The sequence below is a fragment of the Tamandua tetradactyla genome, chromosome 2, assembly GCF_023851605.1.
Source record: "Tamandua tetradactyla isolate mTamTet1 chromosome 2, mTamTet1.pri, whole genome shotgun sequence".
Lineage (NCBI taxonomy): Eukaryota > Metazoa > Chordata > Mammalia > Pilosa > Myrmecophagidae > Tamandua > Tamandua tetradactyla.
Genome location: NC_135328.1, coordinates 139217774 through 139240881, shown reverse-complemented (window position 1 = coordinate 139240881; position 23108 = coordinate 139217774). Strand labels below are relative to the sequence as shown.

The 23108-nt window shown below is 46.6% G+C and overlaps 1 protein-coding gene and 1 long non-coding RNA gene across 2 annotated transcripts; one reads left to right on the top strand and one right to left on the bottom strand.

Annotated features, from left to right (window-relative positions):
• Positions 1 to 845: 845 nt before the first annotated feature.
• LOC143657506 (putative solute carrier family 22 member 31) lies at positions 846 to 4179 on the bottom strand. The gene is given in 10 exon segments (XM_077130002.1): positions 846 to 902; positions 1136 to 1478; positions 1848 to 1959; positions 2317 to 2671; positions 2854 to 2967; positions 2969 to 3014; positions 3180 to 3348; positions 3529 to 3683; positions 3783 to 3907; positions 4132 to 4179. Coding segments are annotated over 10 exon segments (1524 nt in total).
• A 486-nt stretch (positions 4180 to 4665) lies between these two features.
• On the top strand, positions 4666 to 13185 carry LOC143673988 (uncharacterized). Its single transcript, XR_013170810.1, has 3 exons — positions 4666 to 5410; positions 5679 to 5802; positions 12996 to 13185. It is a non-coding gene; the product is annotated as an uncharacterized LOC143673988 (long non-coding RNA).
• The last annotated feature ends 9923 nt before the right edge of the window (positions 13186 to 23108 follow it).

The following is a 23108-nucleotide window of genomic DNA, read 5'->3' as shown; positions in this document are numbered from 1 at the left end:
AGGCACTCCTGACAGTGGTGCAGTACCCTGTGCCCCAGCCACCTCTTGATGCCCCATCGGGCAGTGCCCATGCCCCTGGCTGACTTGGAGAAGGGGCCCTGCCACCTGGCCTGAGTGGCTGCAGTGTGGGAAGATGGTGCAGGGCCAGCCAGGGCCTGAGCTCTCTGGGGCCTCTCTGTAGGGCCTAGAGGCTGCAGATGGTGACCCCAGCGTCCCCTCCTACGACACAGCCCTCATCTATAACTATGAAGGGGACGGCTCTGTCGTGGGGATGCTGCGCTCCATCCTGTCCAGCCTGGGTGACGAAGACCAGGGTTGCGACTACCTTCTGGACTGGGGTCCCCGCGTCACTCGGCTGGCATACATGTATGCCCATTCGTGACAGGCCAGGGGACAGCCACTGGCCACAGTCTTCCCAGGCCGGGGAGGCAGGAGGCTGCCTCCTGTGTGCACCTGAACCCACCTGCCCAAAGCCAAAGAGCCAGGAGCACCGTCCCCCCGAACCAGGGGCACATGTGACCATGGGGGATCCTGGCTGGGGCAGGTGGACCAGGTCCCAGTGTCAGAACCAGAAATGTGGGCATAGAGCAGCCAGGGTGGGATTGCAGCACCTCCAGGGCCAAGCAGTCCCACTCCCAGCTGCCCCGCTGGGGGCACAGTCCCCCACTGTCCCCTTTGCCTCACCACTCTCGCAGCCCCCGTCTGCCTCTGAAAGGACGACCCGTCCTTTTTGCCGAATTTGAAGAAAAAACCTGATAGTCTCTACGAGGTGGACCCTGGCCTCCAGCGCCACAATGCCCCCAAGCGGGGCTTCCAGGGGTCAGCCTGGAGGGGAGCTCCCAGCCTCACACCATCCCAAGGTGCCCCAACTCGGGGATCAGCGCCAAAGTCAGGTCGTGAGCCTGGGGAGCGTGGGGGGCTCAGCGTGGCGGGGTGGGGGGCTGTGGCCACGGCGGAGGAAGGAGCAGGGAGAGCCCTTGCAGAACCACTTTTTTCCCCTCACATGAACAGCGTGGCTGGGAGGAAAGACCCCGCCCGCCCCGTACTGTCCCCAGCGTGCCACCCTGACTGCGGGGACACGGGCACCCAGTGGGGGCCCTCCCAGGCCGGGGCGCCGGGATGCTCAGCTGGGCACCCCTTCCTGGTGCGGGGGCTCCGCCAGGCCGGAGTAGTGCTGCCGAGGGTCGCAGGCGGCCGCGCGGGGGCTGGGGGGCGGCAGCAGGGGCTGGTGGTCCTGGGGGCGCGGGCGGCCGGGGAAGAGCGGACCGCGTTGGAGGCGCTCGGCGTCGGGCAGGCGCGGGGGCAGCGGGTGCCCGCGGCTCTCAGGCAGCAGCGGGACACAGACGAGCGCGTGCGGTGCGGAGGTGGCGAACAGCACGTGGCGCAGGAAGAAGCCACGGCAGCCGTGGACGGTGGAGAGGGGCGCGGCCACCTGGCCCAGGAAGCCCGCGGCCAACACCAGGCCCAGGCCCATGCCCCTGCCGACAGACGGACAGACGGACGCCCGCCTGCGTCAACCCCCGGTGACCGGCCCCGGGGCGCGGCCAGCCCTTAGAGATCAAGGCGCCCAGAAATTAGGAATAAATGAGGGGTTTGGGCAAGAGCTGCTCCCCGCCCTGGGAAGAGCTTTGCTCTGTAGCGAGGAAAATGGCGCCAACTTGTCCCTCGACTGCTATGCCTGTGAGGCTTTCCCGTCTCTTCCCCCACTCGGCCTACATCGCACCGGGGCCCTCTTTGAGCAGGTCCCCACCCCCCACCCAGGAGGAGGGCTGGGAGGAGTGCATAAGCCTGGGGGTGTCCTCCCGGCCCCTCCCCTGCCTGGGGGCTCCCCATGCCGGGGCGCTCACCAGGTCACCGTGGGCAGGAGCTCCGCCGCGTAGAGGCAGCTGAGCTCGGACAGGGCCGGGGAGGCCACGAGACCCAGCGCAGCGGGCGGCAGCAGGGCCCAGCCGGGCAGGTCTGGAGGTGGAGGGCACAGGCACCCGCTCAGGCCCAGCTCCCTCCCACCCGTTGCCAGCCTTCTCCAGCTTCCTGACCTTTGAAGGGTCCTGTCACACAGCAGGGCTCTCCCACCGCGCCCCCCACTGCACCCTGTTCTGGCCTCCGCACGGTGGGGCAACTGCAGCCCACCCCCACCTGTGGTGGCTCCTGCCCCCACCCTGTGCCCTGTCTGGTCCGCATCCTGATATTTATCCCTGTCAAGTAGCAGCCTTCTTTGGGCCTCAGTTTCCCCAAGCACACAACACGCTAGATAGTTGGGATAAAAGGAATGACGGCCACCCAGTCACCTCCCCTGGGCCGCCAGCCGGGGCTCACACTGGGTCCCTGCGAGCAGCAGCAGGGATGCTAGGCCAGTGGCCATGGTGGTCAGCAGCAGGACCGGCTGGCGTCCCCAGGGATCTGCTGTCAGGAGCAGGATCACTGTGGTCACCGCCTCCAGGCCAGCATCCAGGAAGTAGGGCAGGTAGATGGATGGCTCTCGTGGGGCCAGAGCGCCCAGGAAGCAGGGCATGATACCCTGGCCAATCAACCTGAGAGGGAGGGCTGTGCTGGGGGCCCGGCAGACCCCAGAGCTCAGGGACCAAACCTTCGCCCCCAACTCCACCGCTGCCCCCTTTCCCCTCCTTATGAACAGAATCCCAGGATAAACCTGTTCCGCCAGGTGACGTGGCTGTGCAGGAGCGCAAGGACAGGGTGGGGCTGGGGCTAGGGGTTCTCTGCAGACGGCAGGACCAGCTCTGTAGCCACGGGGACGTGAGGGGCGGGGGCAGAGGTCAGGCGCCTCTCTGAGCCGGCCTGGCCCGTGCCCCTCCTGCCTCCTCAGGTACCTGGGTGCCCCTCCCCAGGGGGTACTCCACCTGCTGTCAGGGAGCTCCCTTCCGGCGAGGCACTGGCCTCCGGGTCCACACCGCTGGCCTCTGCAAAGTGCCACAGGATCTTCCCGGCTCTGGCCAGCTGCCCCATGGCCAGCAGCCAGCAGCCAGCAGGGGAACTCAGGGAACAGGGCTGGGAGACTGCGAAGGGGGTGAGGGTGGCTCGCAGCACCCAAGCTGCACCTCCTGCTCCCACAGGGGCAGAGATCAGCCGCTCCCCAGACCCCGAGGGCAGGACACCTAGCCTGGGCTTTCTATGACCTGTCCCTGCTACACGGTGGCCCTGGTCCCACTCCTGACACTCACCCCCAAAAGAGCAGCAGGAGCCCAGTCCCCTGGGCACTCAGCCCCTGCAGGATGCACCAGTCCTGGGCAAGCACCTCCAGCCCGGGCAGCAGTAGCATGCCTGCCAGAGAGAAGAGGCCCATGCCCATGGAGAAGGCCAAGTGATGTAGGGGGTCACAGAGCTCCAGGCCTGGGGTGGACACCGACAGACTGAGCTGAGGCCCCCCACCCCAGGGGCTGCCCATGAACCCCAGGGCTTGCAGAGCAGTTAGCTACCTGGCACCCCCTCCTGAGGTGGGGGACCCGAGAACCCATTCGACTAGGTAGGGCCACTCCCAGAGGTGCCCCCAGATCCCCCCCTGGTACTCATGAGCCACGTAGAGCGCGAGGAAGGTGCCTGCCAGGGCAGACCCCAGCAGCAGCCACAGGGCTAGCAGCGTAGGGAAGCTGGCAGCCAGTGCTGCGCTGGTGCCCAGGACCATGGCCAGCACCAGGGACCCCACAAACACAGGCCGGTGGCCAAACCTGCAGGGTGGCGAGGGACACAGAGGCCACCTCAGAGTCCAGAAGTGTTGCTTCTTCCCCCAAGGGGCCTGGGCCAGGCTGTGGGGGGCCCCATCTCACCGGTCACAGATGGCCCCCAGGAGGACACAGCCCAGCAGCTAGCCCAGGAGGTGGCTCATCTGCTCCAGCGGCCCCCTCCAGGCATCCTCACACACAAGGTCCCACTGCAGGAGGCTGCCTGTCACCTGTCAGCCAGCCCAGGCCCCTGGGACCAGGCCTCTCTCTTTCCCCTAGCTGGGACAGAGAGATGTAAGGAATCCCAGCTTGCCAGGCTGGAAGGGGCTCCAGAGGTTCTGCTCCACCCCCATCCCCAGAGAGAAGGGGAAACTGAGGCTCAGATATGGTGAGGGGCCTAGGCGAGGTCATGCAGTGGGGCCTCCTGACTGGTGGTCTAAGGCCCCCAGGTGACCTGGTTCCCAGGAAACCTGGATGTCAGCTCCAAGTCTGACCAGAGCATCGAGGTGGGCCCTCCACCCGATGGTTTCTGCTTTTCTATAGCCAGGGTCTCACTCCTCCTGCTGCCCGCCCCCCACCCCACCCCCCACCTGCTGCTCCGACCATAATTTCTACCTGTTGTTCCCAGAGAGCAGGCCGCACAGGGCCTGGGGCTTTATAACACGGCACACCCACCCCCCAGCCCAGGGACTTGGCTCTAAGTCAAGACTAAGAAGTGCGTGTACTAGGGGTCCCTCTACTGTTCTGCCTGGCTGGGCCCTGTGGGTTTCAAGAGGGACTCTGGGAGTGACCCTGAGAGCGCTCAGCCTTTTCCAGCCGAGATCCCTCAAGCTCAACTGTGCCCCTCCCTGCCTGAGTTCCCATCTATTTTCTCCAATCTGAACATGCTGTTTTTGGTGGTGCTACGCTAGCCTGCATTTCAAAATCAGATCACTTGGCAAAGCTTCTGCTGCACCAACTGATCCACACACCAAACGGGAGGGCGGGTTTAGGTGGACTAGAAGGGGGAGGGGGAGGAGAGAGGTCCAGCAGGTTTCGGGGCCCCAGATGGGCTGTAGCATGACATGTGGCAACCCTGCTCCAGTTTTCACACTAAGGACCGATCCTCCCAGGGGAGGGGTAAGGGGCTGTGGGGTAAAGGCCGCCAGAGGGAGGAGGACAGGTCTTAGCCAAAGGGCAGGCAGGGAGCCGAGCCTGGGAGTCACCAGACAGTGGGTTGCCCCTTGCAGCAGCTCTGCCTCCAGCCAGGCCTCCACACTTCCTCCCAGGTACAAGGTCAACCTTTCTCAGCTTTGAAGGTCCACCTGCTTCCCTGAACTCAAAGCCTGGGGGTGGATTCCAGACTGCTACTGGTGCAGGCCAAAGCCCAGCCTTAGAACATTCCAGACTCAGCTGCTGGCCCTGCCCTGGCATCCACCACTTTCTGCTTTCGGATCAGCTGACCACCCCCCATCCCTCCTCCTCCCACCCCCATGGCTGCCTGTCACTTGACCACAGGCTCTGTATTAGGCCTTCCCCAGGACACCCACTCTTTCAAGCCCAGGGACTGGGACCCTTGTCCTTCAACTAGAGAGCTGGCCTGTGGCTTACATACTGGAAAGCCAGCTGCCCCTCCAGCTCACTACAGGGCCCGGGTGTCCACGGTGAAGTCAGGAGGGGCCAGGAAGTCCCATCTGCCAGCGGCCATGCCAGGAAGGCGCTAACCCCTCAAATGAAAGCCCCGCTGGACCATGGTGAGACGAGCACGAAGGAGGTCGGGCGACACTGGCGCAGCCTCCGTGGACACGGTTCCCCGGGGGGTGACCCGGGCGCGACCCCTGTGGACACAGCCCCTGTGGACGCGGTTCCCTGGGGACGTCCCGGGCGCAGCCTCTGTGGCCGCGGCTCCCTGGGGGCGACCCGGGCGCGGCCTGGGTGTCGGGCGGCCCCGCGCGCCTGCTGCTCCCGGCAGCGGCTCCTGCGCGCCTGCGGCTGGACCTCTGCCTTCTGTCTTCTTTCCAGAGTTTCGAGTTGGGTGGTGGGATTACCCTGCAAGAGGAGCGTGGCCGCTGCGGGTCAGCCTGGCGTGGCGCCGAGTGTGAGCCCGCATTCGGGGAGCCGCTTCTCTGGCCCGTCCGAGGACAAGGTGCGTTGCGGTCCCTTGTGCGCTCCGCGCCAGCCTCGCCGGGCCCTGCTGGGGCGCCTTCCGGATCCCCGGCTTCCTGCGCCCCTTGAACGGGCTCCGTGTCTGCCTCGCGTTGTTCCAACTGGCTTTTTTTTCCTTTTCCTGTTTTTTTGGCATTTAAAAAAAGCGACTGATTTTTGTACAGTTGGTTCACTTGGGGATTTTGTGCCTAGTATCATACGATCTGCAAGTAAAACCTTTGCCTCATTGCTTTCCAAACGGATGCTTTCGAAGGAGGTTCATTTCTTCTCGAACTGCAGTGGTCACTTCTTTCAGAGTGTCGGTAACGCACGTGGGTGGTTGGGGCACCTGTTCCTCCTCAGATGGGATGTTTGTCCGGTCACCATTGAGCATAGTACTCACTGCTGTTTATTCAGGTGTGTACTTTGTCATGTTAAAGATTTTCTTCTTGAGAATTTCACGTAGTCATGTTTAATTATTGCATTAGTGGATCATATCTGATAGTATTTTATTTTTGAGTAACCAGCTCTTGATCTAATTTATCAATTATACTTTCCTTCTGTTTTCAAATTCATTCATTTGTTTCTTTCTTTCTTAACTCCAGCCTTGTGTTTTCTTCTGGCTTAATTTATACTTTTATAGGTTTCATTTACACTTTTAAACTTGAATTGACTATTTAAATGCTTTCTTTTAATTTTTCTTGTTTAGTAATGAAAATGCTTAGGGCTATAAATTTTCCTCTCAGCACAGCTTTAGATGTGCCTCTTAAGTTTTAATGTATAATTTTTAATTTCCAGTTTAACCTAATAATTGTTAAGGAGGGAGTTTTAGAATTTCTAAGTGGATAGGTTGTTCCTGGTGTATTTCTTTTTAGTTCTGTTATTTCCAATTTTCTTTCAATGTGACCAGATGCAAGTGTCTGTACTGTTTCTACATTTTGGGATCCATGAGGTTTTCTCTGTGATCTGACAAACCATCCATTTTTGAAAATCCCAGGAACTTGAAAATCTATTCTATATGGTGTACAGCTTGAGATTTAATAAATCCATTTTACTAACATTAGAGTTCCTCTGTCCATTTACCTCTGTATTTGAAACATTGTTCATATATTTGGTATGTTGCATATATTCCTTTGTAAATTATGAGACATTATAAGCCACGAGTGAACACAGTATGCAGAAGTATAACACAGCTGTTGATTCTCCTTATGCTCTCTTCTGCCTCAACCCCGAGCTCTAGGACTGATCCAAGCTCTTTTGTGGAGTTGGAGTTAGTTTGTACTGAATTGTATGCTGCTTTTGAGAGAGTGTACTACCATTTATGTTTCCATTCTTCTGACAGACATCTTTCTCATATTTCTCTTTTGGCACTCAGGCAGCTTTGTATGTTCTTGCATATGGCTTCTGCTGCTCACATGCTAAAGTTGCTCTAGAAAAGTTGTTCACAACTGTTTGATCTCAAGAACCCCTTATGCTCTTAAAAATTGAGACCCTCAAAGAGCTTTTATTGATGTGGGTTGTATCTGTTGGTAATTGCTGCCTTAGAAATTGAAACTGAGAAGTTTAAAATGAATATATGTATAATAATGCATTTCAAAATAATAAACAAATTACATATTAATATAAATAACTTTTTAAATGAAATATGGTTTTCCAAACAAATGCATTTAGTGAGAAAGGTACCTCATTTGACATTTTTGTAAACCTCTCAATGTCTGGCTTATAGAAGTCACTTGGATTCTCCTGTCTGCCTCTGCATTCAGTTTCCTGTGGTATCATGTGTCATGTGACCCCTGGAAAGGGCCACTGTACACTGATCAGTGAGAGTTTAAAAACCAAATAACACCTTAGTATAATTATGAAAATAGTTTTAATTTCATGAACTCTCCTAAAAGGTCACAAGGACCTCCAGAGACCATCTGACCACACACTGAGAAGTGTTGTTCCAAGGAAACAACATGGAACTGCAGAGCTGTGGGTGTGACCCCCGTTGCTGTGCAGGGTGCTCCCAAACTTCTCCAAGGTGGCTGGACACTCCAGCGCTGTGCTCCCTCCACCCACTAAGGTTTAGATGTGAATTTTCCATTTCTAAGGTTTAGATGTGAATTTTCCCTAAGTCTTCATAAAGACTATCTCTTAGAAGTCTGAAATCCAGGCAAGTCCTACAGATATCTTCTAATGTCACTGATTTCTCATTTTGATTTGGTGGTTTTATTTTGATAATCTGAAAAAATAGTAAAAGCATATTCTGGATGAGGACAGAATAGTTGTCAGTGCCTAGAGTCCCATTTGTATTCCTGAACGTGTTGGCCCCAAGGAGGAAGGCCTAGTTCAGCCGTCTCAGGTCCCTGAGGAAGAGGACTGGGTGAGCTGGCCCCTGGGTTAAGTCCAGTCCAGTGGGCCCTGGGGCCACGCCGCAGGACAAGGGCTCTGCAGTGGGTCCAGTTGAGGGGAGGAGAAGGACCACGTCTGCACAGAGCACGTGGGCATAGAAGTGTGGGACTCAGAAGGGCTGAGCATCTGACCCCTGCTGGAGGTGGGACAGTCAGTCTCAGCAGAGCGTCCTCTGTCACAGCAAAGTGATGCTACCAACTTGAAGGTTACTGAGTGCACCTTTCTTTGTGTTTCACTCATAAGTTTGTTTTGATTTTACAGGTGTACACTATAGTATAAGGAATTTATACTTAATATTATGTTGGTATATATACATATTATAACTTTTTATTGGTATATAATAGTCACAGAGAAAAGTGCATGTATTTTTCACAAACTGAATGTATCTAAATAACAAGCCATCAATCAAGAAACAGAACATTAATTGTTAATGGAAAAAAATAATTTACACTGATACTTGAGGCCTTTATGAAGCTTTTTCTTTAAAGGGGCCATATATTGTCTAGGGTTTTGGGTTAATTACATCGACTTTATTTTATTTTTAGTTATTTATTTGTAATTGTAGTAAAATACACAAAGCATAAAAATCATTTAAAGTGTCCATTTTAGTGGGCAATTCTTTGACATTAAGTGCAGCGACAATACTATGTACCTTCCACCACAATTTCCACACTATTTTATCATCCCAAACCAAAATACATACTCATCTAGCAGTAACTCCCCACTCTTCCCTCCCCCCAATCCATGATAGCAACTGTTTTTCTTTCTGTCTCTATGGATTTGCTTATTCTAAGTGTTTCATATAGGAGTAGTCATACAATATTTTCCCTTTGTGTCTGGCTTATTTCACTCAATAATGATGTCTTCAAGGTTTGTCCCTGTTGTAGCATGTATCAGTACTTCACTTCTTTTTATGGCTGAACAATACTCCATAATAGCCACATTTTATTTATCCTTTTATCTGTTGATGGACATTTGGGTTGCTTTTCCCTCTTGGCTGTTATGTATAATGCCATGATGAACACTGATGAACAGATATCTGTCCAAGTTCCTGCTTTGACATCTTTGGATATATACTTAAGAATGGAATGGACAGGTCATATGGTAATTCTTGTCACTTTCTGAGGAACCGTCAAACTGTTTCCACAACAGCTGCACCATTTTAAATTCCCACAAACAATGTACAATATTCCTATTTATTCTCATTCTTACCAACACTTGTTATTGTCAGTTTTAATAATAGCCATCCTGTTGGGTGTGAACTGGTATCTCATTGTAGTTTCAATTTAGAATTCTCTACTGGCTAATGACTTTGAGCATCTTTTCATATGCGTATTGACTATCTGAATATCTTGTTTGGAGAAATGTATATTCAAATCCTTGGCCTTCTTTTTAATTGTTTTTCTTTTTGTTCTTAAGTTATAGGAGTTCTTTATATATTCTGGTAGTTAAGCTCTTATCAGATACATGGTTACCAAATATTTTTCCCATTCTAAAGGTTGTCTTTTTGTTTTCTCAATAATACCATTTGATGCACAAAGTTTTTATTTTTGATAAAGTCTATTTATCCATTTTCTCTTTTGTTGCTTGTGCTTTGGGTGTGAAATCTAAAAATCTATTCCTACTACAAGGCTATGAAGATACTCCTCTACATTGTTTTTTAAGAGTTTTATAATGTTAGCTCTTATATTTAGACCTTTGATCTCTTTTGAATTAATTTTTGTATATGGTGAGAGGTAGGGCCCACATTCATTCTTTTGCGTGTGGATTTCTAGGTGTCCCAGCACCATTTGTTGAAGAGACTAGTCTTTCCACATTGAATGGACTTGGTACTGCTGTCAAAAATCAGCTGGCTATAGATGTATGGATTTATCTCTGGACTCTCAATTCTATTCCATGGGCCTGTGGTTGTTCTAGTTTGCAAGCTGCCTGAATGTGATATACCAGAAATGGAATGGCCTTTAAAAAGGGGGAATTTATTAAGTTGCATGCTTACAGTTCTAAGGTCATGAAAATGTCCAACATTAAAGCAAGGCTATAGAAATGTCTAGTCTAAGACATCCAGGAAACGATACCTTGATTCAGGAAGGCCAATGACGTTCTGGGTTTCTCTTTCAACTGAAAGGGCACATGTTGGACATGGTGATGTTTGCTAGCTTTCTCCCCAGGTTTCATGCTTCATGAAGCTATCCCCAGGGTGGGGGGGGGGAGGTTCTTTCTTCATCTCCAAAGGTCTCTGGCTGCATGAGATCTCATGGCTCTAAAGCTTTTTCCAAAATGGTTTCCTCTTAAAGGGCTCCAGTAAGAAACCCCACCTCGAATGGGTGGAGACACATCTCCATGGAACCTATCTAATCAAAAGTTACCACCCACAATTGGGTGGATCACATCACCATGGATAATCAATAGCTTCTATCTAGCAATATTGTATGAGGATTAAAGGACATGGCTTTTCTGGGGTACACCACAGATTCAAACCAGCACAATGGCTATTGTTACACCTATACCACATTTTAAAAATTATTGAAGTTTTGCAATATGTTTTAAAATCAAGAAGTGTGAGTCCTCTAATTTTGTTCTTTCTCAAGTTTGTTTTGGCTATTTGGGACCCCTTGCAGTTCCATATGATGTTGAGATAACCTCTTCCATTTCTGCAGAAAAGGTTGCTGGAATGTTTATGGGAATTGCATTAAATTAATAGATTGCTTTAGGCAAAATTGATATCTTGACAGTGCTAAATATTCCAATCCATAACACAAGATGTCTTTGCATTTATTTAGGTCATTTTATTTCTTTCAGCATCATTTATAGTTTTCAGTGTAGAAGTCTTTTACCTCCTTGGTTAAGTTTATTCCTAGCTCTTTTATTCTTTTAGATGCTGTTGCAAATTAGAATTGACATCAGTTTTATTTTGATGCCTTTTTTAGTTCATCTCTGAGAGCACTTTTTCCTAAATCTGACCCTGAATCCTCAGTGCACTGACTTCCCTCATATTAGTTCCAATTTTGGAAAAAATATTAGGCCATCTGTATACTAAATTTTTTTCTTACTGAGGTATCAGTCTTAGTTCTAGTTCTGCTTTTTAGAGCTATAAGAAATACCTGGAATTTCCTTCATCCTTTACAACCTTCAAATTTGATGACAGATTCTTTGCTACCTTGGAATCTCCTCTGGGAGATACATGAGCCAGCCCTCATTTGACTGACCATATGATCCATCACAGCCTGACTGTCTCCTCTGAGCTGGCCACCGGGTGCCTTGGAGGTGTGCAGCCCTGAAAGGAACATGCATGCCACAGGATGTTTGACCAGCAAGGGAGGGATTCTCAAAACTCTGCTGTAGATACCATACTTTTGTTAACATAGCCGAAGATCATTCAAATTTCGTAAAATAGTTTTTTCTGTGTTATTACAAAAGTCATACATGTTGTTATAAAACATTTTTGGGGGGTTCATGGTCATAAAACATTTTTTAAATATAGAAAATTCAAAAGAAGAAAATGGAAATGGCTCTTACTCCTGCCCTCTGGAGATAAATCCTGAAAGTATACACCTTAACAGTGCTTTAAAAAAAGTACCCTAAATATTTTCTCTGTGTGCATTTTCATGTAAATAAGGCCAGTATATCACACAGGACTTTCCACACAGCTCATCTCATTCTTTTTCGGTTGCATATGTTCCACAGTATTGACAGATCATATTTTTATAAGCATTTCCTTATGATGGACATTTAGGCTATTTTGCCTCTTTTCTAATGTTTCAGGTTGACTCCTGAGTTTATTTTCGGTCACATGGCTGTGAGAGGTGTGCTGGGCCCTCCCACCCTGCTCCTCTCAGTCTCTCCCAGTTTTCCCAACTAGTTCTGGTTCCTTTCCTTCAGCGCAGTGTGTTCAGGACCAGAAGCCTCTTTCGTGGTGATTGTATCTTAGTGGAGTATTCCTCGTTTTCCCCCATCCTTAACCAAGTAATAAGGACATTCCAGCTTTCTTTTTAAATATTTGCCTATTATTTCTTGGTCTTTTTCATCCTTTCTGTTTCATTTGTAATCAATATATAAATGGATTTTCTGAGAGTCTGTTAATAAAAAAAAGTTTTTATGTTGAAAATTTTCAAATGCAAACATCTAGAGGGAACAGAACAAGGAACCCACATTAATTCCTTTTCATCGATTATCCACCCATCCTGCTGCAGCCTTCCCCACTTTTCTCCCCAGGTGACTCAGGATGCCCCAGACACCACACCACTCACAGGTGATGGGAAATCTCACCAATTTGTACTTGTGGTTACTAATATGCTTAGTCTCAATCCTAACATTTTATATTTTCTATTTGTTTTGTTTTCCTTGCTCTTTTTTTTTAAGTTTACCTTGTTCCACTTTTACTCTAATGGTTTGGAAGTTGCATAGCCTTTTTCTGTTTCAGTAGTTCCCCATAATATTTTAACAAAAATATTTAAACATTGTTTTCTACCAAATTCAAGAGTAGATCAGTTTTTATTCTACTACTTCTGTCCTACCCCACAATCTATCATTTTATTGGTATTTTCCTCCCTTTCTTTGGAATCACCAAACAGTTGCTTCCAAAAACAGGGAGGAACAGTTGATTTAACTTTTACAGCTGCTGGGTTTACTTAGAGGTAACTGTGTTTTTACAGAGTTCCTTCCTGATTATCATTTCTTTCCACACATTTATTTCTCATTTTGCTAAAGTATTTCATCACATAATTCATTAAGAAAGGAAATGTGGGTTGTGCATTTTCTAAGTGTTTGTATGTCTTAAAATATCTTTATTTTCCGTGACAGAGTTTTCCACAACCATCACCCCTGAGACTTTTGAAGATGAAGATGACACATCATGCTCCTTCTATGTACATTTTTTTAAGAACAAGGAAATTCACTTCTGTAACCACCTGAAATGCAGTTGTCAAGTTCAAGAAATTTAACATCAATGTAAAGTCTATGTGCCATTTAAAAAATATATCCCAATAATGTTCTTTTGACCCTTTTCTTCTCCATCATTAGATCTTGTCCAGGATCATGTATTGCCTTTAATTGTCATTGTCTCTTTAACTGCTCTTTAAAAAAAAAAATTGTGGGACATATATACAACATAAATTTCCCTATCTCAACCAGTCCTAAGTGTACTATTCAGTGGTATCATTCATTTTACACTACTGCAGTACTCTAGCCACCTTCCATTACTAGAACTTTCCCATCTTCCCAGAAGGAAACCCTACACCCATTTTGCCTTAACTTCCCATTCCCCCTGCCTTCCTCCCTTGGCACCCTATATTCTGTCTTAATGAGCTTGCATAGTCTCCAGTACTTTTTGGAGTTATCATGGGGTTTGAATTTAATATCCTACATTTATAACAGTCTCATTTGCTTTGACCCCAACTTCAATAGTATACACACACTACAGTCCTATTCCCTTCCACCCACCACATTTATGTAGCACTTATCATAGGTTACATGTTTACACATTATGAGTCCAAAACCACTATTTGTCATTACATTTTATGCATTTGCCTTTTAGATCTTATAGAAAGTAAAAAAAAAAGTGGAGTTGAAAACCAAAAACACTATGGCACTGGCCTTTATATCTACTCACATCATACTCATTACCAGAGATCTTTATTTATTTATGCTTCTTTGATCTTTTGTCTATTGTCCTTTCTTTTTAACCTACAGAACTCTCTTTAGCATTTCTTGTAGGGCTGGTTTAGAAGTAATGAACTTCATCAGTTTTTGTTTATTTTCTAATGCCTTAATCTCTCCCTCATTTTTAATAGACAGTTTTGCCAGGTACAGAAATCTTGGCTGGCAGATTTTGCTTCCAGCACTTTAAATATGTCATCCCACCACCTTCTTGCCTCCATGGTTTCTGATGGGAAACTGGCACTAAATCATATCAAGGCCCCCTTGTACATGACATATTGTGCAACATTCAGAATTCTCCATGGCTTCAACAGTTTGATTATAAATATGTTGCAGTATGTGTTTGTTTCAGTGAATCCTGTTTGGAGTTCGTTGAATTTATATATATCTGTCTTTTGTTAAATTGGGGGGCTTTCAGTCATTATTTCTTTGAATATTCTCTCTGCCCCTTTCTCTCATCTGGGATTCCCACAGTGTGTGCATTGGTGTGGTTGATGGTGTCCCACAGGTTCCTCAGGCTCTGTTCACATTTCCTCATTCTTTTTTTCTTTCTGCTCCTCAGACTGAATTTCAGTCATCTTATCTTCAACTTCACTAATTCTTTCTTCTGCTTGCTCCAATCTGTAATTGAAACCTTCTAGGGAATTTTTTTTATATTTGATACTGCAGTTTTCAGCTTTGCTTGGTTCATTTTCATAATTTCTTTCTATTTATTTATATTCTTTTTGTGTTCATCTTTCATTTTCTTGATTTCCTTTAGTTCTTTGTTCATTTTTTCCTGGAGCTCTCTGAGCATATTTAGGACCATTTTAAAAGTCTTTGTCTGGCATGTCCTAGGTCTGGTCCTCCTTGCTGATGGTTTCTAATGCTTTAATCTTCCCTTTCCATGTGCCAATGCTGCCTGTTTCCTTAGATGTTTCATAATCTTTTGTTGCTACCTGGACATTTGGTATTTTTAATGTGTTATCTCTGGAACTTAGAATCTGTGGCATTTGTTCCTTAAGCTTGTATCCAGTTAGTGTCATGACAGAGCTTTCCTTGAATGCCAGGAAATAACAGCAACAGCAACAGAAAAAAAACACTTTTCCCAACCTTTGCAGAATGGCCTTTTGGAGTGCTCTCCTTCAGAGCTTAACCATAGAGTCAGTTTAGAGAACAGCTGAGGCAAAAGCATAGGTCCTCCCCAGTCCTTTCTGGGCATTTGTCTTGTCCTAGGCATGTGCTTGTAGCCTCAGGAATTCCCTCATTGACATGGGTCAGTATGTTCCTTCTTCCCTTGGAAACAGGTTAAACCATTAGGGTCCTGGGCACTACACTGCATATTCCACAGCCAGCAATTCCTTACCTCAGACAGCCACAACTTGATTTTTCTCTGAAGCCTTCTGTCTGAGAGCTCCATGCACTGCTTCCACACACAGGGCAAGTTTTGTGAGAGCGAGCCTGTGACACGTGTCCTGTTTCAGCCCTTTAGGCTGCCACCAGACAGATTAGAACAGATATACGTACTCAGAGGTTACTTCACTCCCGAAGGGACCTGCAGTGGGAACACGGGTCAGTTCTGCACTAAACTTGTGAGGGAATGAGGGAAGGCCAGTGAGGGTGCCATCATATCCTGCCCCTTTTAAGTAGCCTTTTCTGATTCAGTGCTTTCTCTGTTACTGCACTCTTCTGTTTTCCAGAGCTTTCAGAAAGCTGTTTCTGGGGTTGTACTTGTTATTTTTGGATTTTGAAAATAGCAACAATTCTAGAGGTTATAAATTGTATTTTATGGTGGTTTTTATTTGCATTTCCTTAATGCCTAATGATGTTGAGCATGTTTTACGTGCTTGCTGGCTATTTGTGTAATTTCTCTGGATAAATGTTTGTTCATCTTTTGCCCATTATTAAATTGGGTGGTTTCTGTTTTTGTTGTTGTTGTTGTTGTTGTTGAGTTGTAGGAGTTCTTTATATACTCTGGATATTAAGACCTTATTGCTATATGATTTCTACATATTTTCTCCCATTCTGTCTGGCTTATTTCAGTAAGCATTATGTCCTCAAGGTTCATCCATCTTGTCATATGCTTCAGGACGTCATTTCATCTTACTGCTGCATAATATTCCATTGTGTATATATGTCACAGTTTGTTTATCCACTCGTCTGTTGGTGGGCACTGGGATTGTTTCCCTCTTTTGGCAATTGTGAATACAGCTGCTGTGAACATCGGTGTACAATGTCTGTGCCACTATTTTCTGGGTATATACCAAGTAGTGGTATTGCTGGGTCATGGGGCAACTGGGAATTTAGTTTTCTGAGGAACTGTCAAACCATCTTCCACAGTGGCTGTACCATTATACATTCTCACCAGCAGTGAATAAGTGTTTCAGTTTCTCTACATCCTCTCCAACATTTATAGTTTCCTGTTTAATATCAGCTATTCTTATAAGTGTGAGGTGATATCTCATGGCAGTCTTTTTGTTGTTGTTGTTGTTACATACTTCGTAACTTTATTCTGTCTTACAGCTGCATAATATTCCATCATATGTATATGCCACAGTTTGTTTAGCTACTCGTCTGTTGATGGACATTTTGGCTGTTTCCATCTCTTGGTAATTGTAAATAATGCTGCTATAAATATTGGTGTGCAAATGTCCATTTGTGTCCTTGCCCTCATGTCCTTTGAGTAGAGACAGCATATAGATGGGTCCTGTTTTTTCATCCATTCTGCCAGTCTATGTGTTTTGATTGGGGGGGGTTAATCCATTAACATTTAGTGTTATTACTGCATGGGTAGTACTTTCTTCTACTATTTTGCCTTCTGGATTTTATATGTCATATCTAATTTTCCTTCTTTTTACCTTTACTCATAGTCTTCCTTTCTACACTCTTCTCCACACCTCTCTCTTCTGTCTTTTTGCATGTCTCTAGTGCTCCCTTTAGTATTTCTTGCAGAGCTGGTCTCTTGGTCACAAATTCTCTCAGTGATTTTTTGTCTGAAAAGGTTTTAATTTTTCCCTCATTTTTGAATGACAATTTTGCTGGATATAGAATTCTTAGTTGGCAGTTTTTCTCTTTTAATAATTTAAATATATTATCCCACTGTCTTCTCGCCTCCAGAGTTTCTGCTGAGAGATCTACACAAAGTCTTATTGGGTTTCCCTTGTACGTGATGGATTTCTTTTCTCTTGCTGCTTTCAAGATTCTCTCTTTCTCTTTGACCTCTGACATTCTGAATAGTAAATGTCTTGGAGTACATCTATTTGGATCTATTCTCTTTGGAGTACGCTGTACTTCTTGGATCTGTAATTTTAAGTCTTTCATAAGAGTTGGGAAATTTTCAGTGATAATTTCTTCCATTAGTTTTTCTCCTTCTTTTCCCTTCTCTTCTCCTTCTGGGACACCCACAACATGTATATTCATACGCTTCATATTGTCTTTCAATTCCCTGAGTCCCTGCTCATATTTTTCCAGTTTTTTCTTTATATTTTCTTTTTCTCGCCGGATTTCAGATGTTCCATCCTCCAGTTCAGTAATCCTATGTTCTGTCTTTTGAAAGCTACCATTGTAGGTTTCCACTGTTTTTTTCATCTCTTCTACCATGCCTTTCATCCCTGTAAGTCTGTGATTTGTTTTTTCAGAGTTTTGATTTCTTCTTTTTGTTCATTCCTTGTCTTCTTTATATCCTCCCTCAATTCACTCATTTGATTTTTGATGAGGTTTTCCATGTCTGTTCGAACATTCTGAATTAATTGTTTGAACTCCTGTATCTCATTTGAATTGTTGGTCTGTTCCTTTGACTGGGCCATATCTTTAATTTACCTAGTGTGTTTCGTTATTTTTTGCTGGCATCTAGACATTCAATTACTTTAATTAGTTTATTCTGGAGATTGCTTTCACTTCTTTTACCTAGGGCTTTCTTGCTGGATGACTTTGTTGTCTATCTGTTCTTTGACATTCAGTTCAGCTTATTCTGGACCTCTAGCTTAGATTTTGTTTAACACATCAGCATTTTTCAGTTCTTGTTTTCTTGTTTCTTGCCCTGCCTGTATGGTGTCTTCCCCTCCCCCCGGCCCTTAAGAGTGTCTACTTAAGAATTATAGACCCCAGCCAGATTTTCCCAGACCAGACTGGCCTCCTGTCAAGAGGAAAGAGTCACCTGTGTCAGTTTTCCCCAAGGGTGAGACCCAGCAGGTTCAAAGACTTTCCTGTGAAGTCTCTGGGCTCTGTTTTTCTTATCCTGCCCAGTATGTGGTGCTTGTCTGCCTGTGGGCCCCCCCCACCCAGCATAGCGGTACCTTTAACTTCAGCAGACTCTCCCATCTGGGGCATGGTTGAGACAGAGGAGAGGTTGTAGGCTGGCTTTAATCACTTCAGTTTTCCAGACCCTGGGGTCTGAATTCCTTGAGAGAGGGACTCCACCTGAGCTGGGCCCCACCCCTCTCCTGGGGAAGGCAGAGCCTCCAGACAAGCTCTCAGACAAGCTTAGCTCTGCCCTTGCCTGGGGCAGTTGCAGCCTGAGAAGGCTTGCAGTTGTATCCAAAGACTAGTCAAGCCGTAGAAACACAGCCACAAAAATGAAAAGAAAAAAATCCTTTTCATAACAGGGCCCCCATTCTTGGGTTTGCCAGTCAAGAGCTTAAGTTGGTACATTGCTCTGTGTATCTCCAGGTCCTATGTGCCCCCTCCTTTCCTTCAGGGCCCAGCCCCTTTCTAGTATTCTGTGCTGTCTGAGCCAAGAAACCTTTGGTTTCATTTTTTTTTCTTTTTCTGTCAGCCCTGCCCCTTCTACACCAGGGCAAAACACAGCAACCTCAGCTTTTACTTGAGGTTCAGCTGAGCTGGGGGCCTATTTTTAGTTGTCAGAATTTGTGAATTAATTCCACAATTGGCATTTGGTTGGGCTCAACCCCTGCTGTTAGTAAAGTCCCTTTCTTTTCCCCTCTGGGAAGCAGCCTTAGGGGAGGGGTGCTGGCTGCCATGGCTTGGAGGACTCAGGGTTCTGGGTGGGCTTGCAGCCGGTCCAGCTTGTCCAGACTGGTGTATGCTGTGTGTCTGGTCACTGATGTGGCCCCAGCAGTCGTTCTGTCCTATTCCTGGCTATTTACTAGCTAGCTTCTCTGGTGGACCAACTAAATCCCATACCTCACTAAGCTGCCATCTTGGCCCCTCCCGAATATACCATCTTATCCTTTGGTTTTTATTTGTCAGATCTATATGTCTTTTCCCTCTCTCTTTACCCGCTAAGTCTCCTTACTTGCACTCTTCAGTTTTGTGCCCTCCTCCAGATCTCCCGCTCCTGTCTTTATTTTTTCACTGACAAAACTCCCTTTAGTATTCCTTATAGGGCAGGACTCTTGTTGACAATTCTCTCAGTCTTTGTGAAAATTTAACTCTCTCCTTCACTTATGAAGGGCAGCTTAGTCGGAGAAAGAATTCTTGGCTGGAAGTCTTTTTCTTTCAGGATCTTAAATATATCATACCAACTGCCTTCTCACCTCCAGCCTCTGCTGCTCTCGGGCCACCTCTTCCCCTCTGATGTGCCTCTCCCAACCTGCAGCAGCCAGCGACCCAGTACAGTTCTAGCCGGGTCCACTAGTACATGCTGGAAGCCACCAACCCCAGGTCTGCGGGGAGAACATCAGTGGAGATTCTTCTTGTGAGCCTGATGAGTCTGACAGCCCCCCGGCTCCCACTTGGAATGACCTTGGGATGCTGGGCTGGGTATTTCAGTTGTCCCTGCCCTGTGCCAACCTGGAAATGCCTTTCAGTGGGGTGGGGTGTGGGACACGGGGTGCTCAACTTCCTCATCCCTGCCCCTCCATATACTCCTGTGAGGCAACCTCTGTGGGGAAAGAGGAGTGGGAGGCACTGTGCACTGGCACGGTGGGCTCCGTGCACAAGGAAAGCAAGTCTGCTGGCTTCTGGGTTCCCCACAGGTGCTCCTGGCTGCAGAACTGTGAGGGAAGATCTTCCAAGCTGGCTGCAGGGGCAGGCAGGAGTGCAGGAGTGCATTGGTCCCTCAGGACATGCAGCCTCCTGTGCTCTGCCTCGTTCCCCCAGTGGAGTCATGACTGTGGCCACTCACCTGTTCTCTCCATCAGCATTCCTCTGCTTTTTCATCCAGGGGCCCCTCTCTGGTCACTTGCACCCTGAAACTGCTGTCCTGGTCATTTTCCTGTCACTTCTCTACTTGTTCCACACAGCAGGGGTGAACTCAGCCTCTTTTATTCTGCCATTTTCCCAGAAGCTATTTCCTTTTTATAATGCCTATCATTTCATTTCTTCAGGGTTCTAATATCCTTCAGTTCTTTGTCAATGCATTATTTTCCCTAGTTGGACATATTTAAGAACCACAGCATTTTGATTACTCTAGATTTGTAGTAAGTTTTGAAATTGGGAAGTATGAGTTTTCTAACTTTGTTTTACTTTTTTAAGACTGTTTTGGCTATTTGGGGTCTCTTGCAGATCCATATGATTTGAGAAATGGCTTTTCCATTTCTTAAAAAAGGCCACTGGAATTTTGATAGGGGTTGTGCTGAATGTGTAGATTGCTTTGTGAAGTATTGCCATGTTAATAACTTTAAATATTCCAATTTATGAACATAGAATGTCTTTTCACTGTTCAGTTTTCCTTAATTTTATTCAGCAATGTTTTTTAGTGCTCAATGTACAGGTATTTCACTTCCTTGGTTAAAATTATTCCTAGGCATTTTTTTATTTTGGCATATTATAAATGGAATTGTGTTCTTCAATTCTTTTTTGTATTGTTCTTGGCGTATAGAAACACAATTTGTCTGTGTTGATCTTTTACACTGCAACTTTGCCAAATTTGCTTAATAACACTAATAGTGTTTTCAAAAATTGCTGTTAATTGTTTGTTTGTTTTGGGGTGCATGGTCCAGGAATGGATCCTGGATCTCCTGCATGGAAGGCGAGCATCATACCACTGAACCACCCATGCACCCCTGTTATTGCTTTTATATAGAGAAAATACACATAACATACAATTAACCATTTTAAAACGTACACTCCAGTGGTATTTAGTGTACTCACACTGTTTTGCAACCACGGCTCTCTCTAGTTTCAAAACTTTTCAATCATTCCATAAAAACACCCTACACCTGTTAAAAAATCCTTTCTCTTTTTCCCTACTCTGGGTCCCTGATAACCTCTAATTTGCTTTCTGTATTTATGGGTTTCCTTATTCTGGAAATTCCATAAAAAAGGAATCATACAATGTGTGGTCTTTTTTGTCTAGCTTCTTTTACTTTATATAAGGTTTTTGAGTCATCCAAGGTGAGGCATGTTGTCAGTACACAGTTACTTCTTAGAGCTGGATAACTGTAAGCATATACAAAGGTATGCATGTACCACAATTTATTTAACTATTATATTGGTGAATACTGGGTTGTTTTACCTTTTGGCTGTTATGAATACTGCTGCTAAAAACACTCATGTACAAGTTTCGGTTGGACATATGTTTTCATTTCTTGGATATATACCTAGGAGTAGAATTACTAATTCATACAGTAATTCCATGTTTAACTTTTGAGGAGTGGGGCAACAGCTGTGCCATTTAATGTGCCCATCAGCAATGTAAATGGGTTCTAGTTTCTCCACAACTTAGCCAACACTTGTTTATTTTTTTAAATTTTTATTATCACATCCTAGTGGGTATGAAGTAATATTTCATTGTGGTGTATGTGTTTAAACTTACACACATAAGTTTATGTGTGTTAAAGTATATATACAACCTAAAAAGTGTTATTTTCACCATTTTTAAGTGCCATATAATAAAGTGGCTTTAATTATATTACAATGCTGTGCCATTATCATTCAAAATCCAATTTTTTTCATCACCCTAAACACAAGACTTTCTACCCATTAAGCAATATCTCCACCTCCCTCTGCCCCCACCACGGCTCCCTGCGCCCTCTTATCTACACTCTGTCTCTATGAATTTGCCTAGTGTAAATGCCTCATATCAGTAGAATCAGACAATATTTGTCCTTTTCTGTCTGGATTATTTCACTTTCCATACACCCTAAAAGCAGCCTGGGAGTGAGAGAAGCACCCCAAAGGGCCACACAGTGTGCAATTCCTTTATATGAAAGGCCCAGAACAGGCAAATCTACAGAGACAGAAAATAAATTCATGGTTGCCAGGGGTTGGGGAGGCGAGGGGAGCTTGCAGGGAGTGGGTAACAGTGAAGGCTTGTGATGTGTCTTTTTGGGGTGATGAAAACGTCCTACAGTTGATTGTGGTGATGGTTGCACAACTCTGTGAAGATACCAAAAGCCAGTGAATTGTACACTATCAATGGGTGAACTGTCTGGTTTCTGGTATCTAAATTCTGCTCAATAAAGCTGTTTGCTTTTTTGTTTGTTTTGTTTTAAATAAAGCAATCTGGTGTTGGAAGTTTCTGCTCTAGTGGCTACTCTTGGGGGCTGGGAGGTGCCTGGAAGGGTTACCAGGGGGCTTTCTGGGAGGCTGGCCATGCCTTATTTTTCAGTTCTGGTCGCACGTGTTCACTTTGTGAAAACCTAGTCTCTATAGTTGTGCTAATGCACTCCTCTCCATGGGGAAGTTACACATCACTAAGAAGTTTTTTAAAACCCAACACCCCAGCTTAATGTAAGACATCAGGGGGGACCCCGGCCACCAACCCATAGCAGAAATCAAAGACCAAGGCCGGCAGGCCAGCTGCTGGCATGGAGCAGCCTCGATGACTGGGAGGAAGCGCTGGAGGGACTCTGGCCATTGTCTTCCCAGCCCACCTGCCAGCCAGAAGCAGGGACCCACCGCTCAGCCTTTCCAACTCCTGAGAGTGTGGGCTGTTGAGAGCGAGGGAAACCGGGGTGGCCGGCGGGGGCACAGTCAGGATGCCCGGGCAGCAGGCAAGCCCTGACCATCAGCCTCCCAGGCGGGACCCAGGGAGGGACAAGGACACCTTTATTTGGGAAGGAGCAGGGAGGCTGGCCACAGCAGGGCGGGTGAGAGCTTGGCACGGGGGTCAGGCCACCCAGATGCCAATCCAGCTCACCACCTCCCAGCTCTGTGACTTGGGGATCCCATTCACAGCCTCAGTGTCCCCATCTTGTGGAGCTGGACATCAGCTCCTAGTTTTCTGTCTCTAGGGAGAGCCCAAGGAGATGATGATGTGAAGGTGTCAACTACCATCTGTGTGGCATCCTGTAAACATCAGTTGCAACTATTATGGGCTGGAGGACAGGGCTTGCTTCCTGCCCCAAAGGCAGCCGAGGGCACCCTGCCACCGCA